The sequence below is a fragment of the Spermophilus citellus genome, assembly GCF_964194105.1.
Source record: "Spermophilus citellus genome assembly, chromosome: 16".
NCBI classification, from domain to species: domain Eukaryota; kingdom Metazoa; phylum Chordata; class Mammalia; order Rodentia; family Sciuridae; genus Spermophilus; species Spermophilus citellus.
Window position 1 is genome coordinate 74,330,447 of NC_138196.1, and position 23,025 is coordinate 74,353,471.

Genomic DNA, 23,025 nt, shown 5'->3' on the forward strand with positions numbered 1-23,025 from the left:
CCCACCAAAATCATGGACACTCACAGTGAATCATTACCACACCACGTCAAATAGTGTTAAGAAATAAACCCTTGGTAAGACCAAGGTTAGAGATTGAGACTTGACAGGTGACCTTTCACTTCAAAATCTGTGGTTTGAGTTCCCCTTTGCCTCCCTGCCATCAAAAGATTTCCTGTTCAGCATGGATCCCAGTCTCGGCTGTCATGCTCTTGTTGAGCTTGTGGATCTATGATCTTGTTCCTTCTCCAGGTCATTTCTGGTCTGTGTAGTCCTTGAAGCAGTAGCTTCTCCTTCCACCCTGGATAGGACTGAGATGTTTGCAGGTTAGAACAAAGTGGCACAGTAGTGCCAGGTGACTGCAGGCTGACAACACAGCCTGCTCTTCTCAGTATGTTGCCCCTGCAAGAGGAATGGACCCCAGTCCCGGTGAGAACTATCTCTGCACTGCCAGGTTGCCCTGTAGCTTTTGGATGCTTCTTCCTTTAATCTAATTTTTCTTCTTTCTGCTTCTGCTGTTATTTATCCAGCATAGCTGGGCTTTTCCTACAAAGCCTCTCAAGCTGTCCAGCCAGGAGCTGTGAGGGGATTGAATATTTAGTGACCACATTGCCCTTTCTGCAGCTGGGAGCTTGTGTTAGTTCTGTCAGTAGTGTTCCGCTCTTTGCTTATTATAGAGGACTGGAGTAGAAAGAGTTCCTTGAAGTATGTGCCATAGAAGTCTTGCTCCATACTGCACTGAGCTTTGATTAGCTCTGGGCTCCAGCCCTTTGTTGTGTGTGTGTGTTGCTGGGGATTGAACCCATCCATGGGAGACAAGCACTCGACCAACTGAGCTATATCCCCAGACCCCTTTTGAGTGTTTCAATAACTGAGGCACTGCCTTTGGGTCTCTGTTATAATCCCCTTTCTCTGTTGTTTCTTTTCTTTCTTTTTTTAAGAGAGAGGAGAGAGAGAATTTTTTTAATATTTATTTTTTAGTTTTCGGTGGACACAACATCTTTATTTTATTTGTATGTGGTGCTGAGGATTGAACCCAGCGCCTCGCACATGCCCGGCAAGCGCGCTACCGCTTGAGCCACATCCCCAGCCCTCTCTGTTTATTTAGTTCAAAAATACTCTTCTGCTTTTTTGGGGGTGGGGGTGGGGGTGAGGGACACTAATCCAAGGGTCCTGTGTCATTAGATGTTTAGTAATTTGCAGTCTTTGGTTCTTCAAGAAAGCTTGAGGGAGAGCACGTGCCGCCTCCATGTTCATTTTGCCATCTCTTGGGGAGTGAAGCTTGGGACTCTCAAAAGTCCTTACATACAGCCTGTATCTAGATCCCTAATGCACACATTAGATCTCATCAATAAAAGTGTGGAGAAGCTGGGAGCAGTGGTGCAGACTGTGATCCCAGCAACTCTGGAGGCTGAGGCAGGAGGATTACAAGTCAGCCGGGACAACCTGACGACTCCCTGTCCCAAAAATAAAGGGTTGGGGATACAGCTCACTGTTGGAGCACTGCTGGGTTCAATCCCTAACACTGGGGGAGGAAAAAAAAGGAAAGCTGTGTAGAAAAAGACAAGGCAAGTCTGCTTTCTTGGCTGTCTCAGAAGCACACATTTCTACCACCAAATATGTGCAAATAATGGGAGAAAAGCCCAAAGTCAAATTCATATATGGGTGCAAGTGGATGCAAATTTATTACTACCTGCATCTGCGTATATATATTTTGTTAGAAACAGCAGGGGAACCTTAGGTTTGCTCATTTCTTTAACTACATGAGCAAGTGACAGGCTTTAGAGTTTAGGCTTGGATATGGATCCAATTCTTATCAGTAATCCTGAGGAGAAAAAGTCACTTATTCTTCCCTAAACCTAGTTGTTTTTGTTTTTAAATTTTCCAAAAGAATGAGATAATGGTTCTTTTTATAATGTTGTTTTTATGGTAGCGTGAAGATGAAGTATATGAACTATATTGGGTGCCAGACAGATAAATGCTAAGCTTAACAGGATGTGTGACCAGCACAAGCTACAGGAAACTAGATTGACAGAGACTTCAGCCACAAGGATGTTCATCATGTAGCAAACAAGTTCTGGAGATAGGTGGTTCCAGAGTTCAGTGGCAGCCAAAACGTCATCAGGATTTTCCTGGAACCATTTGCTCTGCTGTCCTCAGTATTACAGAATGGTTACTTCAACTCTCAACATTATTTCTTAAAATGACAGTGTCCAAAACTGTATAGGTCCATTTTTTGGTTGCTGTCACCAGGGACCATGCCTCTACCACTTGAACTCTTGGAGGAAACCACATTCAAACCATAGCAAAAAACAAAGCAGTAAGCAATGGGCAGCAGTGAGGGATCTTTGCCATCGTTCTGCTCATAGAGGGTAGTTTTAGAAGCCCCATAGATTTGCTCAAGTCTCTTCATAGGGCTGAGCTATGTATCTGCCCTGGGACCAGGCACTGGCAAAGGAAAAATAGTAGACCAGTTTATTTCCTTCTATACTGTGGCCCGTGAGATGGGATTTTGTTAAAAGGGAAAAACAAAGTGGCAGTTAGGTAGCTAATCTATAATAGTTGCCACCATGCTTTAAAAAGTATTGTAGATACATTGGGAGGCTGAGCCAGGAGGATCACAAGTTCGAACCTCAACAACTTAGCAAGACTCAATATTAAAAAAAAAAAAAAATTGTAGCACAGCATTGTGGCATACACTTGTAACCCCAGCTACCTGGGAAGCTGAGGCAGAAAGATCACAAGTTCAAGACTAGCCTCAGCATCTTAGGCCCTGTCTCAAAATAAAAAAATAAAAAAGGCTGGGAATCTAGTTCAATGGTAAAGCACCCCTGGGCTTTATCATTCCCAGTACCACAAATAAGATAATAAAAATAAATATTAAAAAAATAGTTTAGTAAAATCAAAAGATTATATCTAGGTAGAATCTTTTAATATTCAGTCACTTTTAATTCTGCTAAATAAACCAGTTTTAACTTTTTAGTCCATATTCTTTCAGATTCCAAATTTTGTGTATTATATACAATGTAAATTATATGCTATTTTATCATGTGCTCCAACTCAGTCAAAAATATGCAGTTCTTTCATGTCACTGAGCATCATATTTCAGATATATGTGAGTTAGCTGGAAGGATAAAAGAGAGCATACTTTAATCATACCTACCACATGGTCCAGCTGAATTGAGCCCTCAACCCTAGGCTGTTAAAGGTAAGAAGACTTATTTCCTAGTTATGGTACAAAAGTTTAGTGCTAGTGTGGGCAACGTAGCAAGACCTGTCTCTTAAAAAGTGTGTGTGTGTGTGTGTGTGTGTGTGTGTGTGTGTGTGTAGGGAGAGGGCAGGGGAGTGGCAGGCATATGACAATAAGTAGAGCAGGCCTCACTGAGAAGGTCTGATCCCAGAGAGGATGCAGAAGGATCAGGAGGGAGCCGGGAGAATGTTCTGGGCAGAGGGAAAGCTTGATGGAGACTGGTTTGGAGCTGAAGGAATAAGAGGGAAGCAGCAGGGGAGGGGTGCCTTTATTCCACTGTAAGAACTTTGTCTTCGTTTTTAAATAGAGAGTCGTGGCAAACTCCTTTGTCTAAGTTTCCAGAGAGTGATGTGTTCAAGCAAGGGCAGAGCAGGCTGCAGATCCCAGGCCAATATAATCAGCCAAACAACAGATGGGAGTGGCTTGGATAAAGGTAGTAGATGGTAGTAGAGGGTAGTGGTGGATGTGTAGGAAGTGATTGGATTCTAGATATATATTTTTTTTAAACTGGGGTTGCCTCACACATACTAGGCAAACACTCTGTCACTAGGCTATATTCCTAGCATTTCAATTTTTTTTTTTTTTTTTTTTTTTAGACAGGGTCTCATTAAGTCACCCAGTCTGACCTCTAACTTGCAGTCTCCTGACTCAGCCTCCCAAATCACTGGAATCACAGGTGTGAGCCACAGGACCCAGCTCTAGCTACTTATTTTGAAGGTTGAGCCAGCTTGATCTGCTGATAGATTAGTTGTGGTGTTAGAGAAGAGTCAAGTTCAGTCCAAAGTATTGACAATAGAAAACAGCCAAAAGCTGTAGGAAAATGGTCGTGACTTGTCTTTCTTCCATCTTCCAATCTCAATTGGTAGAAACTAATTCACATCCAGAACTCTACTGCAAGGGATTTAGGGAAATGTTAGTATTTTGCTTTCTAGCCCCTGAAGTCTAGGTTGACATTTATAAAGGAGAAGGAGCCTAGAGAATGGTGAGTTCTGCCTACCATATCCTCTGCAGTTGAGGCACCAGTCCAGAGCTGTTGTGCTGTCTTCCAAAAGAAAGCAGCCCCCATAGCTAAACCCACCACACTCAGAGTGACTCACAAACATTTGCACAATATTTTTCAAATGATTTCTTCTGGAAATGTCTCTTACGTTGTACAACCTCAGTACCTAAATTAGAAGCTTATCTTTGGACTACAAAAATTTGCCTAAGCAATCATTCCACTGTTTCTGGATATTTAGATTTTTCTAATTTTTCACTGTTTTTTAAAAAATGACGTGATAAATAACCTTGCTAAATTGTTGCTGACATTGTCAACTATTTTCCTAAGGTTCTTTATTAAAAATAGCTTTACTACCTGGGAGTGGTGGTATGCGCCTGTAGTCTCAGGTACTCGGGAAATTGAAGCAGGAGGATCATTTGAGCCAAGTTCCAGACCAGCCTGCTGAAAAACACAGCAAGGCCCTGTCTCAAAAAAAAAAAAAAAAAATCTTTGCTGAGTCAAACTCTGACACTTTTAAGGCTTTTGACAGATTTTGCCCTCCAGAGTGTTTGCACCTATTCACATGCCCATTAGTAATGTATTTGTAAACTTACATGTGTAATCAAGGTTCAATTTTTAACCTATATGAACCTTTAAAAAATGCTCAATTGGCAATCTGCCTTGTGCTCACCCGTCTTTGGGTGGCTGTCTAACCTTCATCAGCAGGACTGGTGTGCTGAGGACACCCATTTATCAGCAGGACTAGTGTGCTAAGGACACCCAGCAGCCCATGGTGGTGTTTCCCAAACTTGTTTTGAGTAGTCATATTTACTCTTGTAATTACATAATTTAACTAAGTAATTATATAAACTGATAAAACTGAGGGCTAAAAGAAAGTCATTTATTTCTGTCAGAAATATGATAAGTACCTAATTTTAAGTAAGTATATAAATGATGAAATATGAGTGCTAAAAGAAAGAGTTCTTAGTTCTTTGGTACCAAGGATTGAACTCAGGGGCACTCTACCAACTGAGCCACATCCCCAGCCCTATTTTGTAGTTTATTTAGAGACAGAGTCTCACTGAGTTGCTAGTGCATCACAGTTGCTGAGGCTAGCTTTGAACTCTCAATTCTCCTTCTCAGCCTCCTAAGCTGCTGGGATTACAGGCGTGCTCCACTGTGCCCAGCTGAAAGAGTTCTTAGTTCTATGGAAACTAGGGTAAATACTTTGGAAACTCAACAAACATGAGTCACTGAAAATACTGTTGCATTCAGTTTAGGCAATATGAATATAAATATAGGAAGGACATCATGAACATCGGGGGTCATTCTGCGCTCAGATTGCTTCACAAGATCTCTAATGCTTTGACTTCTCAATGCATTTTTAGAGAAACCAAAATTGGCGATCTTAGCAGTGCATTGTAGATTCCATAGAATGCCAACCAGCATGCCTATTTCTTAGAGAAAAAGACTTGTCCCTGCACCATTGAATGTCCTTTTTATGTGTGTTAGGTTAAAATATTTAAGACAGATATATTTCTTTTATTAAGCCAAAGTCTGTTCAATTTAGAAAATGGCATAGGATCCTCCTATGACCTCGATGACCTCCTGAGTCATCCCACTCCAGCCACCCAAACCTATGCTGTTTGTGTCACACAGCAGGCAGGCTCCATGTTTGGGACTTTTGCATTCTTTTCCCCACTACCTAGAACCCACTTTCCCCAGGTATCTTGTTTCTTGAATTCCTTCAGTTCTTTCAGACGCCCTGACCACCTTTCATAAATCAGCAAACTCCCAACCCTGATGATCCTTATGCCTCTTTTCTTGCTTTCTTCTTCTCAATAGCATTTGTCATCATTTGACTTATTGTTTCCCTTTTTTAATCTGATATTTCATCTAGAACACAAGCTATAGAGTAGAGATGGTTTTGTGCATGACTTTTCCCCCAGTGCTTAAAATACTTTCTGGCACATAACGGGCACCAAATAAATGTTGGTTGAAAGAACACAGGCTCGAAGATTACATGGGAAAGTTGTATGTGCTCAAGAATTTTTACATTTCTGCACAAACATGCAAGTGAGAAAGTTGATATGACTGGACAGTCTCCTAGATTCCTCCTAGGGAAAGAATGCCCATTACTCTCTAGGGAGAAGAAAGGATCAGGCTGACCTTGTGGGTAAACCTTTGCACCAGTTTAATGTACTGTCTTCATGGTTTCCCCTGGTGAGTGTACAGTTGGCACTGGTGTTATACACAAACGTGCTGTGTGCTCATAAACACCAAAGGGAGTTAGACCAATCAGGAATTGCAGCATATAGAGATGTGCTCTTATCTTCAGGACCCCAGAATCCTAGTGACTTTGAGCTAAACATGTTTGGTTGTTCATTTTGCTGTTTGGAACATGTGTCCAAGAGAGGCAGTGTCCACCTGAAGTGCCCCTATAGGGGTGTTGAATTTTTTACCTCCTTGATGTGGCTAAGAAGTAAGTATGCTCCTTTTGAAAAGCAGTTCCTAGCTTGCTACTGGGTTTTCATCAAAACTGAACGCCTCACAATACCTAAACTATGGAACCAACACAGATACCCTCAAAAGATGAATGGATAAATAAAATGTGGTATATATGCACAATGGAATATTAATCAGCCTTAAAGAAGAATGAATTTTTGGCATTTGCAGGTAAATGGATAGAGCTGGAGAATATCATGCTAAGTGAAATAAGCCTATCACAAAAAATATAAAGGCCCAATGTTTAATATGCAGATGCTAATTCACAATGTGGGGTGGCTAGGGGAAAATAGAGGTACTTTGCATTAGAAGAGAGCGAAGGGAGGGGAGGAAAGATAGTAGAATGAATCAGACATTATTACCTTATATGCATATTATGAATATACAACCAGTGTAATTCTATATTATGTACAACCAGAAGAATGAGATGTTATGCTCCATTTATGTATGATGTGTCAAAATGCATTCTACTGTCATGTATAACTAATTAGAACAAATAAAAAACTGAACACCTGAAAAAGTATGTCACAAAATGTACCCATTGCAACCTGTGACTGGCCTCCCATTTTGGGATAGATTAAATGTAACAACTAGCAACGGGAGAGGAGCCAAACAGCCTCTCCTGTCAGAAATGGTACATTCCAGTACTCTGGCCTGGCCCTGTTGGCATTTCAGATGGATGTGGAAAAAAAAAAAAAAAGGCACCTATTCCTTTGGGGGCAGTTTATTCTTTGCTCTACAGCCTAAAGCAAAGCCACCAGCTCAGTGAGTTTTCCAGTTTGCAGAGGCCCCCCAAAATGCCAGGCCTTTCTTTACGGATGTTTGGCTAAGCTGAAACCAGCAGTAGCCACAGGCTGCTGGGGCTATTTGGTGTCGGCTCCAGCTATGTGCATTGGGGGTGGATGTGGTCACTCCACTCAGATGGCACAACGAAAGCTGTTCTCATAGCTCTGGCCAGTACTCCTGATGAACCCTGTTCTAGTTTTACTGATTCTTAGGCTGTTGACAATGGCCTACCTATTTGGTCTGCCATTTGGAAAACTACAGACTGACAGATTAAAGATTTCTCTTGTTAAGGCCATGAACCATGTAAACAAATCATACTGTTGATAGAACCATGTGACTCACTCATGTAGGTACCCATGATAAGGGTACTTTCTCTGATGAGATGAATTGGAATCAAGGTGGAAACTGTGTTGCACCTCCCAGATTGCTACCTCTGCTGCCTGGATTCATTGCTGTCCCGGTCATGGCAGCACACTCATGGGCACCAAGCAACGGACTCTGCGTTCCAGATGCACAAGCTTCCACTGCATACCGGGTTTGGGACTCCTGATAAAAGTTGAACCATTTGTCTCTTGGCGAGGGAGGCCAAAATGCACAGGGCAAGGCAATTGAGTCCACCCAACCTCTGACTCCCACTTGGGGCTACAGGCTTACCTGTGCTCACAGTCTTTTAGGTTCCAGTGTTTCTGTCCCAGTTCAATTAGTTGTCTCTGGCCACCCCATTGTGACCCTTGAAAATAATCTTTGTCTTTCAACTTTGTGAAAAGGATGTATCTTTTATCACAGTGGATGCTCCAGCCTGCCACAGTCTTGGCTGGGCACAGAATCACGAGCCACCACACAGCTTTGTAGATTCAAACAGCAATTCTTTATTCCCGAACTCACACCGGCCTCCACACACGTTCTGGGGCAATCCCAGTTCTGCTGCCACCCAATTCACCTACTACACGAGGCTTTTTTTCCCAAAAATCTCTCTGAATCTCACGAGAACTCAACGGGAGCTCAGGTAGCAGGAACGCCCTATTTCCAGCAGCAATAATCCTCAACATCGAACTTCCCTAAAACCCAAGGTCTTAAACTGGGAACGCCCTAAACCCAAGGAGCGGGATACTTCCTCAAACTGCAGTATACACCCTAATCCTGGATCCACCCTCGTCCTTGAGTAGGGTCACCTTTCTCAAACACACATGCAAGGTCAACAGCGAAATTAACATGGGGTACTCTGGCAAGGAAATTTCTATGCGTCATTCCTACTTGGTAATGGCCCTCAGCACCAGCCACTCAGGTAGACCTTCTAGACTGCCCGCCATACACGGATATTTGATAGTATTGATCACTGAAGTGGCCTCCTCAAAAATGAACAACTTCTGAGTCTACCTTTGTTGTGCTATGAATGTCGTCTCCAAAACTCACATTGAAATTTAATTCCCTCTCTGATGGTATTGGGAGGTGGGACCTTTAAGAGGTAATAAGGATATGAGAATGAAGGCTGTTTTCTCTTGCCCTCACCCTCTCTTGCCATGTTGGCTCTGCCATGTTGTACAAAGGAGGAAACCTTCACCAGATGTCACCCTTCAATCTTGGACTTCTTGCCTCCAGAACTGTGAGAACTTTATTTTCTTTATAAATTACCCAGCCTGTGGAAAACTTATCTGTTTATCTTTTTTTTTTTTAAATTCAGCACTAGAAATTGAACCCAGAGCCTCACATATGCTAGGTAAGTGAGCTATATCCCCACCCCTTTATGATATTCTTTTATAGTGACAGAAAACAAACTGAGGCAGCATCCATTGCCTTTTTCTGGCCCATACACATTTTTAAGTGTCTTGCTTGTTTTCTGTTGCAATAACAAAATATCTGAGACTGGGTAATTCATAAAGAAAAGAGGTATATTTTGGATTACAGTTCTGGATGTCCAAGAGCATGGCACCAGCATTTGTTCAACTTTTGATAAGGGGCTCCTGGCAGAAAGTGGAAGCAGGTACATGTGTGAGAGATACCAAGGGGGAGGTTCTTGGCTTGCTTTATAACAGCTTGCTCACAAAAACCAATCCATTCCATTGATAACTAACCCAGCCTCTTGAGAGACATTCATTCATTCACAAGAGACATGCCTCATGCCCAAATCACCTCCTGAAGTCCTCACAAAACTGCCACACTGGCAATAAAATTTTAACACAAGTTTTGATTGAGACGGACCACTTACGAACCATCGTACTAATCCATAGTACTGAACATAACTGTTCTCAGAAGAGGATCATTCTCTTTCAGTTCTCTGGGTATTAATCAGGATGAAAAAGTGGAGACCCAGTTCAAGTTCAAGCTGGACTGAGAACCAGGAGAGCCAAAGTTGAATTTCCAGTCCAAAGGCTGACAGGTTGCAGATTCAGGAAAAGCGGATGTTTCAGTTTGAATCCGAAGGCAGGAAAAAGCTGATATCTCAGTTTGAAGGCCATCAAGCAAGAGGAAGTCTTTGTTAATTGGAGGAGAGTCAGATCTTTTGTTTTATTCTGGCCTTAGTTGATCAGATGAGACCCAACCCATTAGGGAAGGCAGTCTGCCTTATTCAGCCTGTCAATTTAAATGTTAATATCATCAAACCTCCCAGGGACACTCAGAATGTTTGACCAGATATCTGGGCATCCTGTAATACCAAATTGACATAGAAAATTAGCCATCAGCTGGATGTAGTGATGCACACCTATAATCCCAGTCACTTGGGAGGTGGAGGCAGGAAGATCAGGAGTTCAAAGCCAGCCTCAGCAAATTTAGTGAGGCCTTAAGCAACTTAATAACACCCTATTTCTAAATACAATATTTTTAAAAAAGGTCTGGGGAGCTGGGGATGTAGTTCAAGTGGTAGCGCGCTTGCCTAGCATGTGTGAGGCACTGGGTTCGACTCTTAGCAACACGTAAAAATAAATAAAGATGTTGTGTCCACCTAAAACTAAAAAATATTAAAAAAAAAAAAGGTCTGGGGGAGTGGCTCAGAAGTTAAGGGCTCTTGGGTTCAACCTCCAGTACCAAAAAATAAAAATAAATAAAGGAAGAAAATTAGCCATCATAGTCTGTCAGGGCCACCATGAACAAGAGCTAAACACACCTCTTTAAGCCTTGAGTAAGGAGGTACTGAACTCAGCAACATTTGTTTCATCAATTATCTTAATAGTCTCCGTGGGACCGCCAATTCTCTAATTCCTTATTCTCTATGCCCAATTATGGTCTTTACAATTGCAAAATAAAATTTTTCTAAAGACAAAAAATTCCCCACATATTATGAGTTTAACATCACTCACTTTCTTCTAATTTTCTTACTTTCCACCAACAAATCCACAATTCTCTGAGAATCTAAGCACGATTAATTAACTACTGGAGAGAAGACCAAGCCCACTAATTCTTAAAATTCACTCTGGAGTGACCCCATCCCTGTTCAGGCACCCCCTCCCATGACATGCAAATCAGTCAGGGTCACTCCAGGTGACTTGGCTGGTGCTAAATAATCACACAGACACAGAAACTACCTTTTTCTTGGGGTTCAGTGATGGCTTCTCTGCCCCAGCTCTCACAAGGGAGACAAGAGAGGCAGGCAAAAAAGAGAGAGAGGGCTCACCTGAAAACATCCTTTTTATTGAGGGGAAGACATTTGAGAAAGTTCCACCCAAATAAGGCAAGAGATTGGGTTTCAGAGGGGGTGTAGCCCAGTCCCATTGGGTGATGCCCTCTCCCAAAGCTGCACCTCTCTTGCTGAACAGAGGAAGTCCACATGCATCACAGCAGGTGCAGTGCCATTTCAGTACCTCCTGAACTTAAAGAGGTGTGCTTAGGGGCTGGGGCTGTAGCTCAGTGGTAGAGTGCTTGCTTTGCACGTGTGAGGCACTGGGTTTGATCCTCAGCACCACATAAAAATAAATAAAGAGATTGTGTCCATCTACAACTAAAAAAATATTTTTAAAAAAGAGGTGTGCTTAGCTCTTGTTCATGGTGGCCTCCCAACAATAGTCATTATCTATTTTTCTTGCAATGGCCATTTTAGTGGTTATGAAATGATATTTTATTGTGGTTTTGTGTTTCTGTGATGAATAATGATAATGTGCCCATTACCAATTTATATACCTTCTTTAGTGAAAGATTCATTGGTATTTTTTGCCCATTTTTAATATTTTGTTTTTCTACTTATTACTGAGCCTGATGTTTTGTTATTTATTTTTTTCTCGTGAGTTCATATCTATTGGACTTCTTGCCTCCAGAATCTTGAAGCTTTGCTAGCCTGGCTAAGAGTATATTCCTCCTGGGAGGATTTATATTTACCCTTGCCAGGAACCCAGAGGTACCACAGACATAGGTCCAGTTAAATAAAATTCTTCCTGTAGTTTCTAGACTGAACAGGTAATATAGTTTTATACCCTCAATAGTACTATGGCTTTAGTGATCCTATTTTCTGAATAACAACAATCACCATCAATCAGAATGCACAGTCAAACAAAATACATACAAGGGCAAAGGGTCAGAATATTTGAAGTTGTAACTGCCTAGGAAAGTCAAGATTGTATATAGTTATAGGTCCTCTTCACCTTGAGTTTTAGACCCTAGGCAGAGTCAGATGACAGAATTTGGTGTTATGACTTTTTTGAGTTTAAAAAAATGTAGTACCTGTAACTTAACTCAAAATACTTTATCTTAGTGTGGTATGTGTGTGCTGTTTTCTTTTAATTGGCAAATAACAATTTCATGTATTTAAGGGGTGCAATGTAATGTTTGATATATATTTACATTATAGAATGATTAAAGTAAGCTAATTTACATATCTATTACCTCACATATTTATCTTTTTGTGTGTCTGTGGTGAGATTGTGCTTTTTGTTTGTTTTTCTCCAATACTGAGGATGGAACCTAGTGGTGCTTTACTACTGAGTTATATCCCCAGGCCTTATTTATTTATAAATATTTATTTTTTAGTTATAGTTGGACACAATATCTTTATTTTATTTATTTATTTCTATGTGGTGCTTAGGATCAAACCCAGGGCCTCTCATGTCCTAGGAAAGGGCTGTACCGCAGAGCCACAATCCCAGCCCTATTTTTTGAGAGAGAGAGAATTTTTTAATATTTATTTCTTAGTTCTCGGCGGACACAACATCTTTGTTGGTATGTGGTGCTGAGGATCGAACCCGGGCCGCACGCATTCCAGGCGAGCGCGCTACCGCTTGAGCCACATCCCCAGCCCCCAGCCCTATTTTTTGAAACAGGGTCTTGCTAAATTGCTGAGATTAGCCTTGAACTTGCAATCCTCCTGCCTCAGTTTCCTGAATTGCTGGGATTACAGGTGTGTGCCACTATGCCTTGCAGTGTGTGCTAATTTTACAAAAATATTTTTTACCTGTTGATGGACCTTTATTTTATTTATTTGCATGTGGTGCTGAGAATCAAACCCAGTGCCCCACACATGCTAGGCAAGTGCTCTACCGCAGAGCTATAATCCTGTCCTGCTATTTTTTATTGTTGTTGGTTTTGTTGAGATGAAGTTCTCACTGGGTTGTCCAGGCTGATCTAGAACTATTGAGCTCAAGCCTCCTCCTGCCTCGCTCTCCTAAACATCTGGGATTATAGGCTCACTACCACATGCAAAATTGTGTGTTTGTTTGTGGTACTGGGGATTGAACCTAGAGGTGCTCTATCACTGAGTTACACCCCCAACCCTTTTTATTTTGAGACAGGGTCTGGCTAAATCACTGAAACTGGCCTTGAACTTGTGATCCTCCTGCCTCAACCTCCCAAGTAGCTAGGATCACAGATGAGTGCTGCTGAGTCCTGCTTTCCATGTGTTATTTTATTTAGTACCAGGGGCACTTAATTACTAAGCAACATGCCTAGCTCTTTTAATTTTTTTTTTTTTTTTGAGACAGGTTCTCACTAACTTGCTTAGCACCTACTAAATTGCTGAAGTTGGCCTTGAATTTGTGATATCTGCCTCAGTCTCCTGAGTTGCTGGAATTATAGGCGTGTGCCACCATGCCCGCCTCTATGTGTTATTTTAAATTGCTATCCTAGAAATGGTTAATTAACAATCGAAGTACCCTGATAGGAAATATAAACTCCAGGAGAGGTGGATGTGAGTGAGTTAAGACATTAACATAGACTAGACACATTTGTGTCTTTCCACAATGTCAGAATTTTTGAATAACAATAAATTCACAAGCTATATTACTTTCATTGGTTGTTATTCACCGAGTACTCAAGGGTCACTTGGTAGCCAAAAGCCCAGCAATCACAGGTTCTTTTATTCCAATCTTAATTATTAATAGCTGGAACACTCAAGTCATACATCACATTTTCACAATGACATATAGATTATAGAAAGACTCAAAAGGGTTATACAGCAGCCACAGAGCTTCAGGAGGCTGCACTGAAGCAATGGGAGAAAGCAAGAAATAAGAAGTCATTGCATAGTCAGAGAAGATTAGAAACCAGATGAAGTTGTTCAGGGTGCAGAGATGTTGGGGGCAAAGAACTTATTCTACACCAGGGCCCAGAGGGCAGGTAATTCAAAATTGGTCATGTCGGGCAGGAGACAGCTGAGCTGAAATCCCAGAGACAGAGTTGAGATTTCATGTTGACTCATGCTGAGTTCACTGCATGATCTGATCATGGGTGTGTGTGTGCTATCATTAACTAGGATTGGGGTGCTTCTCCTTTTATGGGTTTCAGGTGAGGGTGTTAGTCTGGTGAGACTGATGAGCTTGTGGGCCTGGTTTTTCTGATATGGGTTTGATATGCCCATGCATCCATGTACTTCTGATTTAATTTGCTAAGTTTGTGGGTGGTTCTCTTTTATGATCACAAACTTCGTGCCTTATGATTGTTCTGGACAGTCTTTTTTTTTTAATTTCACTACAAAATAATTTATTACAATGCAGCTTTAACGCAAGACACACCTACATAGAAGCACACGGCTCTCCTGATTAGCCACTAGAGGACCATTTTCTTCACTCTGCCTTACGGACCTCTTCCAGAAAATCTTTCTGATATTGGATCTCCTTGGCCGCAGAATTTGCTTTTTCTTTAGAGCTTTATTCTTCTAACTCTTGAAACTTGCCAGCGAGGACCTTCTGTTCTGTCCTCTTCTTCTGGTGGTCCCTAGTGGTTGCTGCTTGTTTTGTTCCATTTTTTTTCCAGCTTTTTCTCCAGCTTCTTGCCCTGTACTTTGTTGCTACCATCTTTTCCCTAGGAGGGTTTTAGGGTTTGGGGTGGGCAGAATGAAGATTCCTATCAGGAGAGCCCTGGAAGGTAGAGGGGCTATGCTGGGAAGAGCCCAGGTTGGACTCGCAGCGAACACAGATGCGACCATCATGATCTGAGGGCATCTTCTTCCCTTATACACGGAGGGATCATGGTAATGTAGGAATGCCAGGGATTTCGGGGAATATTTTGCAAGAAGGTGAATGGGGCAAACTGGTCAATTTCTGTTCAACTTTCTGGGAGACGGCCAATTGGGTTCATTGTCTGCGGGGGGGGGGGGGGATCCTTATTAGTCTCCTGGACATAAAGATATCCCATGTGTTATCTAATGTGGCCAAAAGAACATTTGTCATGGTTTCTAGATCTCCTATTCTCAACAGGCCATCAAGGTCAAACTCTTTCAGATCCATTTCCTCCAACATCCAATCTGTCCCAAAGAAGGTGTCGTCCTTGCCCATGTCTGAGACATTGACCCAGGTACAGCCAACCATTCCAAAGAGCCCACCTTAGCCTTATTGCTGGAGAACCCATGAGGTTGAAAGTGCTTGGCCACCTCCAGGTAGTCATCTGAGAGACCTAGGCTTGCTTTTTGTGTGTGTGTGTGTGTGCTGAGGATTGAACCCATGGCCTTGTGCATTTGAGGCATAGGCTGGCTTTTAATCTATTTATTTATTTTTCTCTGTGTTTTTATATATATGTGTGTATATATATATATATATATATACACACACAATATGTGTGTATATGTGTGTGTGTGTGTGTGTGTGTGTGTGTGTGTATATATATATATATATATATATATATATATATATATATATTTAGTTATAGTTGGACACAATACTTTCATTTTATTTGTTTATTTTTATGTGGTGCTAAGGATCGAACCCAGGGCCTCACATGTGCTAGGAAAATGCTCTACTGCTGAGCCACAACCCCAGCCCTTCCTTTTTTTAAAATATTTTTATGTGTTCTTATTAGTTATATAATAACTATATATTTTGATATGTTATACATAAATGGAGTATAACTTCTCATTCTTCTGGTTGTACATGATGGAGAATTACATTAGTCATGCAATCATATGTGCACATAGTACAGCAATGTCCAATTCATTCTACTATCTTTCCTATTCCCATTCCCCTTCCCTTCTCTTCATTTCCTTTTGTCTAATCCAAATTACTTCTATTCTTCCCTACCCACTCCTCCTTAATGTGTGTTAACATCCACATATCAGAGAAAACATTCGGCCTTTGGGTTTGGGGGATTGGCTTATTACACTTAGCATGGTATTTTCTAGTTCCATCCATTTACTGACAAATACCATAATTTCATTCTTCTTTATGACTAATATTCCATTGTGTATATGCACCACATTTTCTTTACCCATTCATCTATTGAAGGGCACCTAGGTTGGTTTCATAGCTTAGCTATTGTGAATTGAACTGCTATAAACATTGATGCAGCTACAATATGCTAATTTTAAGTCCTTTGGATATACACCAAGGAGTGGGGTAACTGGGTCACATGGTGGTTCTGTTCCAAGTTTTGTGAGGACTCTCCATACTGCTTTCCAGAGTAAGACCCAGGCTTTCTTCAGCTTCCAAACCTTGAAGGGTGACATCAAGTGTCCTGCCAACACCTCACTGTTGAGGAAGTTCACCTTGGTCACATGGAGGATTTTGCCTCCTCGGTGAATATACTTAATTCCAAGATGACTTTGTGGGTTACAGGGGGGATGCCATGAAAAGCTCTGTGGCTTAAGTTACTGCAAAAGCCCACCTGCTACAGGCACTGCTATCTATATGCCATGGTGGTCCCCGCACCCTATGGAGGGGAAGAGGGAGGGCATAGTAATGGAGGGCTCTGTATCTAGGGGCAGGCAGAGCAGAAATGTGAGCATTATTCTTTTCCAAGTCCCATCTGGTGGTTATTTAGTTTCCCAGACAAGTTACCAAGTCATTCTGCCTTAGCACTTATTCTCAAAATGGAGTAGCTCAGGAACCAGGCACAGCCTGAAATCTGCATTTCTATACATTATGAAATGACTCAGAGCAGGACATGACCTGCTCACAGCCTGTTCTGCACAGTTGATTAGCTTTTGAAAGATTCTAAACAAATGCCCATATTTCAGGGAGAGCTTCACCCATCCCCCACCCCCACTCCCCATTCCTGGAGATGGAACCTGGAGCCATGGGCATGGTATATTTGCGCTCTCCACCTGAGCTAAACACCTACCCCATTTTGACCATTGTCATTGGGGGGTGTGTATTGGGGACTGAACTCAGGGGCACTTGACATCCCCAGCCCTAATTTGTATTTTATTTAGAGACAGGGTCTCACTGAGTTGCTTAGTTCCTCACTTTTGCTGAAACTGGCTTTGAACTTGTGATCCTTCTACTTTAGCCTCCAGAGCCACTGGGCATTTTCATCATTTTTATCTCCAACTGATACCAAAGCTAGGAAAGGTGGTGCATGCCTGCAATTCCAGTGGCTCTGGAGGCTGAGGCAGGAGGATCACAAGTTCAAAGCCAGTTTCAGCAAAAGTGAGGGGCTAAGCAATTCAGTGAGACCCTGTCTCTAAATGAAATACAAAATAGGGCTGCATATGTGGCTCAGTGGTAGAGTGTTCAATCCTGTTACTCAAAAAAAAAAAAAAAAAGAGAATTCCAATCAACACCAACCAAGATGATATGAATTTTTATTTAGTGAATAAGTAGTATTCATGATGTATGAACTGGCTACAAATACTGTACAGAGGCCACCTTCTCTTGCATGAATGTTGTGTAGCAATCTAAGGAACCCAATATGTACCTTTTTTTTTAATGTTGATCTTGATTTAGATTACAAAACAGATGTGCTTTGAAAATTACTGTTGCCTTATATCACTTGCTGAATCCAGTCCCTAAAATACTGTTTCATGTATGATGAATTTATCTTTCATGCAGGTGTAGATTCCGAAAAGGACTGAGAGAGTTCCAAAAAGGACTGGGAGCTGGGACTTCATCAAAGTTACAGAATAGTTTATGTAACTGATTTTTATTGCACTTGTTACTGAATGTTTGCATAAGCAACAGAATCCTATTTATAACATAGCAATGTGACATCTAAGTTAGGCAGGTTAAGGGGTAGAGGAATTTACAATGTTAACTTGTACAAACAGTGAGGGGACATCCTGCCAATTTCATTCCTACCTTCCTACTCCAAATAGTATTCAGACTCTATTCTCATTCAAGATGGAAAGGAGGATCCTTGAATATATGGATTAAAACAAGGCATGAAATATTTGAGGCCTTAAAAGGTAAGGTCAACAATCCTCCTCTAGTTCAGTTCCATGCAGAGCTATCTGGAGGTCTCCATAGCATCTGCCAAATCTTCCAGAAATGGCCCCAATCACTTCCTATAATCTATAGGTTGATATGGGGCAAAATTACTTGCCAAAATGTTTGGAAGAAGGGTAAGAAATATTTCTTTGGGTGAAAATATGCTTTTATTGCAGAATCAATAATTTTCTAGTTTGAAGAAGCTCTACTCAGCTCATCCATTAATGTACCAATAATAATAGACAGCATGGGGCGGGGCGATCATCTCCTTGTACTAAGTATTTTACATACATTATCGTTTGTACCTTTCCATACAACCCTGTTGATGCCTACAGATTGAACCGGGGGCCTGTGCAAGCTAGGCAAACACTCCACAACTAAGCTACACATCCAGTCCCAAGATTACTGGTGTGTGTGTGTTTATCACTATATCTTCTAATTGGGAGAAATGGGGCAAGTCAATTTCCACAAGAGCATGTAAGCTAAATCTGTGCGCAAGAGTTGCCCACGGAAAGGGAGTTAGGACCTCAAAAAACGTTTACATGCTCAGGCTGCCGCTTAATTTCTAACAATTCTTTCGGATGAACCTCCTTGCAAAGAGAAGCTGCTCCAAATGAACTGCCTCTTTTTCAGACGAACCAATGAGATGGCTGGATATTGTGAGTGGCGTGTGATTTGTCCAATGGGCTAAGCCCCGGTTTTGCACTCCATCGGAAAACTGTGTGGGGAGCACGTGGATCCTTCCGCGTGGCGAGCACGTGGATCCTTCCGCGTGGCGGATGGGTTTGAGTGCGATGTTCTTCAAGGTGCCATAGGGCCTGGGGAGGACGTAAGACCAGGTGAGAGGACAGGAGTCAGGTGTGGAAGGCCAAGGGGGCCAAGCTGCAGGTAAGGGCTGGGTGGGCTTTTGCTCTAGCATATGGTGGTGGGTGGGGCCATCCCACCCACTCCAGACCCCCCAGGAGACGCGAGGTGCCCTGGGGCTCTGGGTGGGGCGGGGGCGGGAAGTCGTTATTTGAGGCCGAGTGGGTGGGTGGGAGGAGCGGAGCACTGGGAAAGTACAGAAAGGTGTCCGGAGGGAGGAGGGAGGACCCTCGCAAGGTTTGGGGGTAATCAGACCCGCACAAGGGCTGTTGGTTTGAACAAAAAGTCCTTTTCCCTAGGTGGAAAAAGGGTGGGGGGTGGATTTGCGTTTAGGGTCCTGGCTGGGGGTTAGGCCCAGGCCTAGTGCCCCAGCTCAGAGCAGTGCTTGAAGAGGCAGGGAAGGCTGCTCTGGCCTGGCTCCCTTCCCTGTTGAACCTTTCAGTCAGCAGAGAGCTAACCAATGAAATGAGGACATGGACTTTAAAGGAGTGCCCCAAGTTAATGGAAATGCTGGTGCGGTTCAGGGAAGGGTGGAAAAAGAGGATTCTGTGATTGGTGGGTGTTATAGCACCTCTCAGTATGTGCCAGTTAGGCAACTGATTGTTCTGGATTTTTAGTTGGGGTTGGGGAAATGTGGGCAAGGAATCCCGGGTTTTGGCAACAAAAGGAGAGAGCCATTGTAATTTGAGAATGAAGGCATAACTATTTAAGAAAGGATAGATTAGTTAAAAACTTTTTGCAAATCCTTGACTGCCTCCACCTTTACTGTCTTTTCTTCATATGCGTGGATTTCAAAAATTAAGAAGAGGCTTACTTAATTTTCAGTTAAGAAAGATTCTTCCGCCTGGGGATGTAGCTCAGTAGTAGAGTGTGTGTTAAGCATGCACAAAGCCCTGGATTCTATCCTCTGCCCTGCAAAAACAAACAACAACAACAACAAAACAACAATTTCAGGGATTAGAGGCGGGTTGGGACAGTAAGAGGAGCTGTAACAGAGAGGGAGTCCTGAAATTTGTAGAATACAAAGTGATTTTGAAGAGGCCTGGTGGACCTGAAATTTTGGGGAATGGGAAGAGTATTAAATGGAATTGTGAAATCCAGCCCATATTGTAGGTTCAGAGTAGGAAGGCTCTGTACCCTGGAGACCTCTGTTCTAGTGGAGTTTGAAAGAAACATTTTGTAGAAAGGAATTGGATAAAGATTCAGAGAGTTGACCAAAGAAATCATGAAGATGAGCTTAATGCAATTACAGACTGGAAAAAATAAAAATTTGGTAAAGGAGGGCAAAATCCTATAGATATTTATTAGAATAATTTTATGATATGGCCATGTTAAGTTTATAAACCAGAATCATCCCCACATATAAAATGTATATCCTTCTACAACAGGTGGTTAACTTAGAGAACTGAATTATCTGAGGCTGTTTGGATAGAAAATGTAAGTTTGAGAAGAGATTGGGCTTTTAAAGGATTGTTAATGGAAGGTGTTTAGAATTTTCCAGGCTCATATAGAAGCTTTCCAAGTGAATATGTTATAAAAGCCTGGTCACATCAACTTAAAGTAAATATATATGTATATTTTGTAATGCTTTGTGAGTCTTTCTCTAAGGAAAAGGAAAACAATTGGGAATTTAATCTTTTTCCCAATGCTGACAGGTAATTAACCAGAACAGGTTCAACATCTGTGTCCACTGCCGACTTGCAATGGATCCGGTCCGACCACCATTCAGGGGTGTACGGATGCCAGGCCGTTGGCCACAAACTCCTCGACCTTTGGACTCAGCTCTGGGTAGAGCAGGGCCTGCAGGCAGAGGCCATATGTTTGGAAAGCCAGAGGTACCCAGCTCACAGAACCGGTCAGCACAAAGGGTAAGACCACATCTGGTTGTACAGGATTGGCATACAGCTTAGCTGTGTGAACAGAGAAGGAGTGGATTTCAGGGTTCGTTGGGACCTGGAAGTCCATACCAAAATGAAGAGGTTGTTTGTTTTCAACAAATAGTTGCATCTTCTGGGTATAAAATTCAAATCCTAGAGTCTATAAAGTACCTCATAATAAACACTGGATGGGCTTGGGTAAGGGCCCTTGATCAGTCCTCTAGCTTTAGTCTATCTATCCATCCATTCATCCATTCACAGTTGGGAGGCTTAAAAGTACAACTTGTTGCTGAACAAGTACAGCTGTAACCTTAGCTGTTTGGAAAGCTGAGTCAGGAGGCTTGCACGTTTGAGGCCAGCCTGGGTGACTTAAGACCCTTTCTCAAAAGCGGTCGTGAATGTAGCCCAGTGGTAGACTACTTGCCTGTCATGGGTTCAATCCCCAGTACTGGGGAGCAGAGAAAATAAATAAAACCACACACACACACACACACACACACAAACACACACACACACACACACACACACACACACACCCTGTTGCTTCTTTCTGAGTGTTCAGATTTTTCACCCTGGTTGGGCTCTATGATATTGACAGCAACTCTTGCATCTGAGATAACAGTTGTTAGATTTTTCCTTTTAAAAGTTCTTTGTCCAAATCTTAAAGAAAAAGAGGATTTTCAACTATTGCTACTGCAGTGTGAATGGGTGTGTGCATCCTTAATCTGTTAATTATAGAGTAATTTTAAGAACAGTATTTGTCTATAATTAATATATGTCAAAGCTAAAGAGCATGTACAGGAAGAACTTAATAATGCAGTTATGATAATTTTTAGAGTTGTCAGTATCAGTTTAATATTCTGTTAGAAGAAAAGTGAACAATAATAATCTTGTGTGTTTATTCAGATAAATTGCTCGAGTCTGTGGGTGGCTTTTAGTCATGTCACAGCTCTAATCTGTGTAACTGTGGTAAACTTTTCAGACTGCTACAGGAAAATACTAGCAGTTTTGTTGGAGAATATTAAGAAAATTTCTAATACCCATAAAGTGATCTGTTCTTTCTGAAAATTTATTAGCCCATATACTTTTCCCCACTTATCTTGGGTAAACAAATAATAAACTAGAAAAGTGGAAAAGGTAATTCTTTTCTTTTGCATTTTATTCTACTTTAGATCAAAATTATGGAATTACCTCTCTCCCCAGTACTGGAGATTGAACCCAGGTTTTTACTCTTCCACTGAGCTACATCCCCAGTCCTTTTCTTTTTTATTTGAAACAGGGTCTTGCTAAGTTGCCCAAGCTGGTAATTTTTTATTCTTCTGCCTCAGCCCCTCAGATAGCTGAGATTACAGAAAGTACCACAGCACCCCGTCAGATTGTGAACTTCTAACTAACAATTTATGCTTGAAACTCTAATGTTCTGTGATTATTAGTATTGAAAACATTTTTGTCTTTTTTGTCCTGGGGATGGAACCCTGGACGTGTTAGGCAGGCACTCTACCACTGAGTACACCCCCAGCCTGAATTTTTTTTTTTTTTTTTTAAGTATCAGGGGCACTTAACCACTGAGCCACATTCCCAGTCCTTTTTTGTATCTTATTTAGAGACAAGGGCTCACTGAATTACTTAGGGCCTTCTAATTTGCTAAGGCTGGCTTTGAACTCTCAATCCTCCTGCCTCAGCCTCCTGAGCTGCTGGGATTACAGGTATGTGCCACCATAACTGGCCTGAAAAAAATTTTATAATTTTTTTTTTTTTTTTTTTTTGGTATCAGGGATTGAACTCAGGGGCACATGACCACTGAGCAACATCTCTAGCCCTATTTAGTATTTTACTTAGAGACAGGGTCTCACTGGGTTGTTTAGTGTCTCACTTTTGCTGAGGCTGGCTTTGAACTCGAAATCCTCCTGTCTCAGCCTCCTGAGCTGCTGGGACTTTAGGTGTGCACCATCATGCCCAGTTTTATAAAATATTTTTGTCCCTTAGTCTTAAAACATTATAGAATTTGGAGAAGTTGATTTTTATTATTTACCAAGGCTTCAAGAAAGCCATTGTTTCTAGGATTTTAAACTTCATCTTAAAATAACTTACTCATCAACTTTTCCCAGGAGTCTGTGGGTTTGGTGTCCATGTTCCGAGGCATGGGCCTTGAGACAATGTCCCGGACCCCTCTGAAACAGGAAGTGCCTCCTTTAGGTAAGTGAAAAACTA

The 23,025-nt window shown here is 41.8% G+C and overlaps 1 protein-coding gene across 1 annotated transcript in view; it reads left to right on the top strand.

The window, feature by feature from the left end:
- The first annotated feature begins 18,826 nt into the window (after positions 1-18,826).
- The window catches only part of PIWIL2 (piwi like RNA-mediated gene silencing 2), a 58,641-nt gene continuing 54,442 nt past the window's right edge, over positions 18,827-23,025 (top strand). The window contains exons 1-3 of the mRNA XM_081269230.1: positions 18,827-18,961; positions 20,593-20,805; positions 22,923-23,010. Coding sequence (XP_081125356.1) covers positions 20,641-20,805; positions 22,923-23,010 — 253 coding nt within the window. The 5' untranslated portion in view covers positions 18,827-18,961; positions 20,593-20,640. The remainder of the gene's footprint in view (positions 18,962-20,592; positions 20,806-22,922; positions 23,011-23,025) is intronic.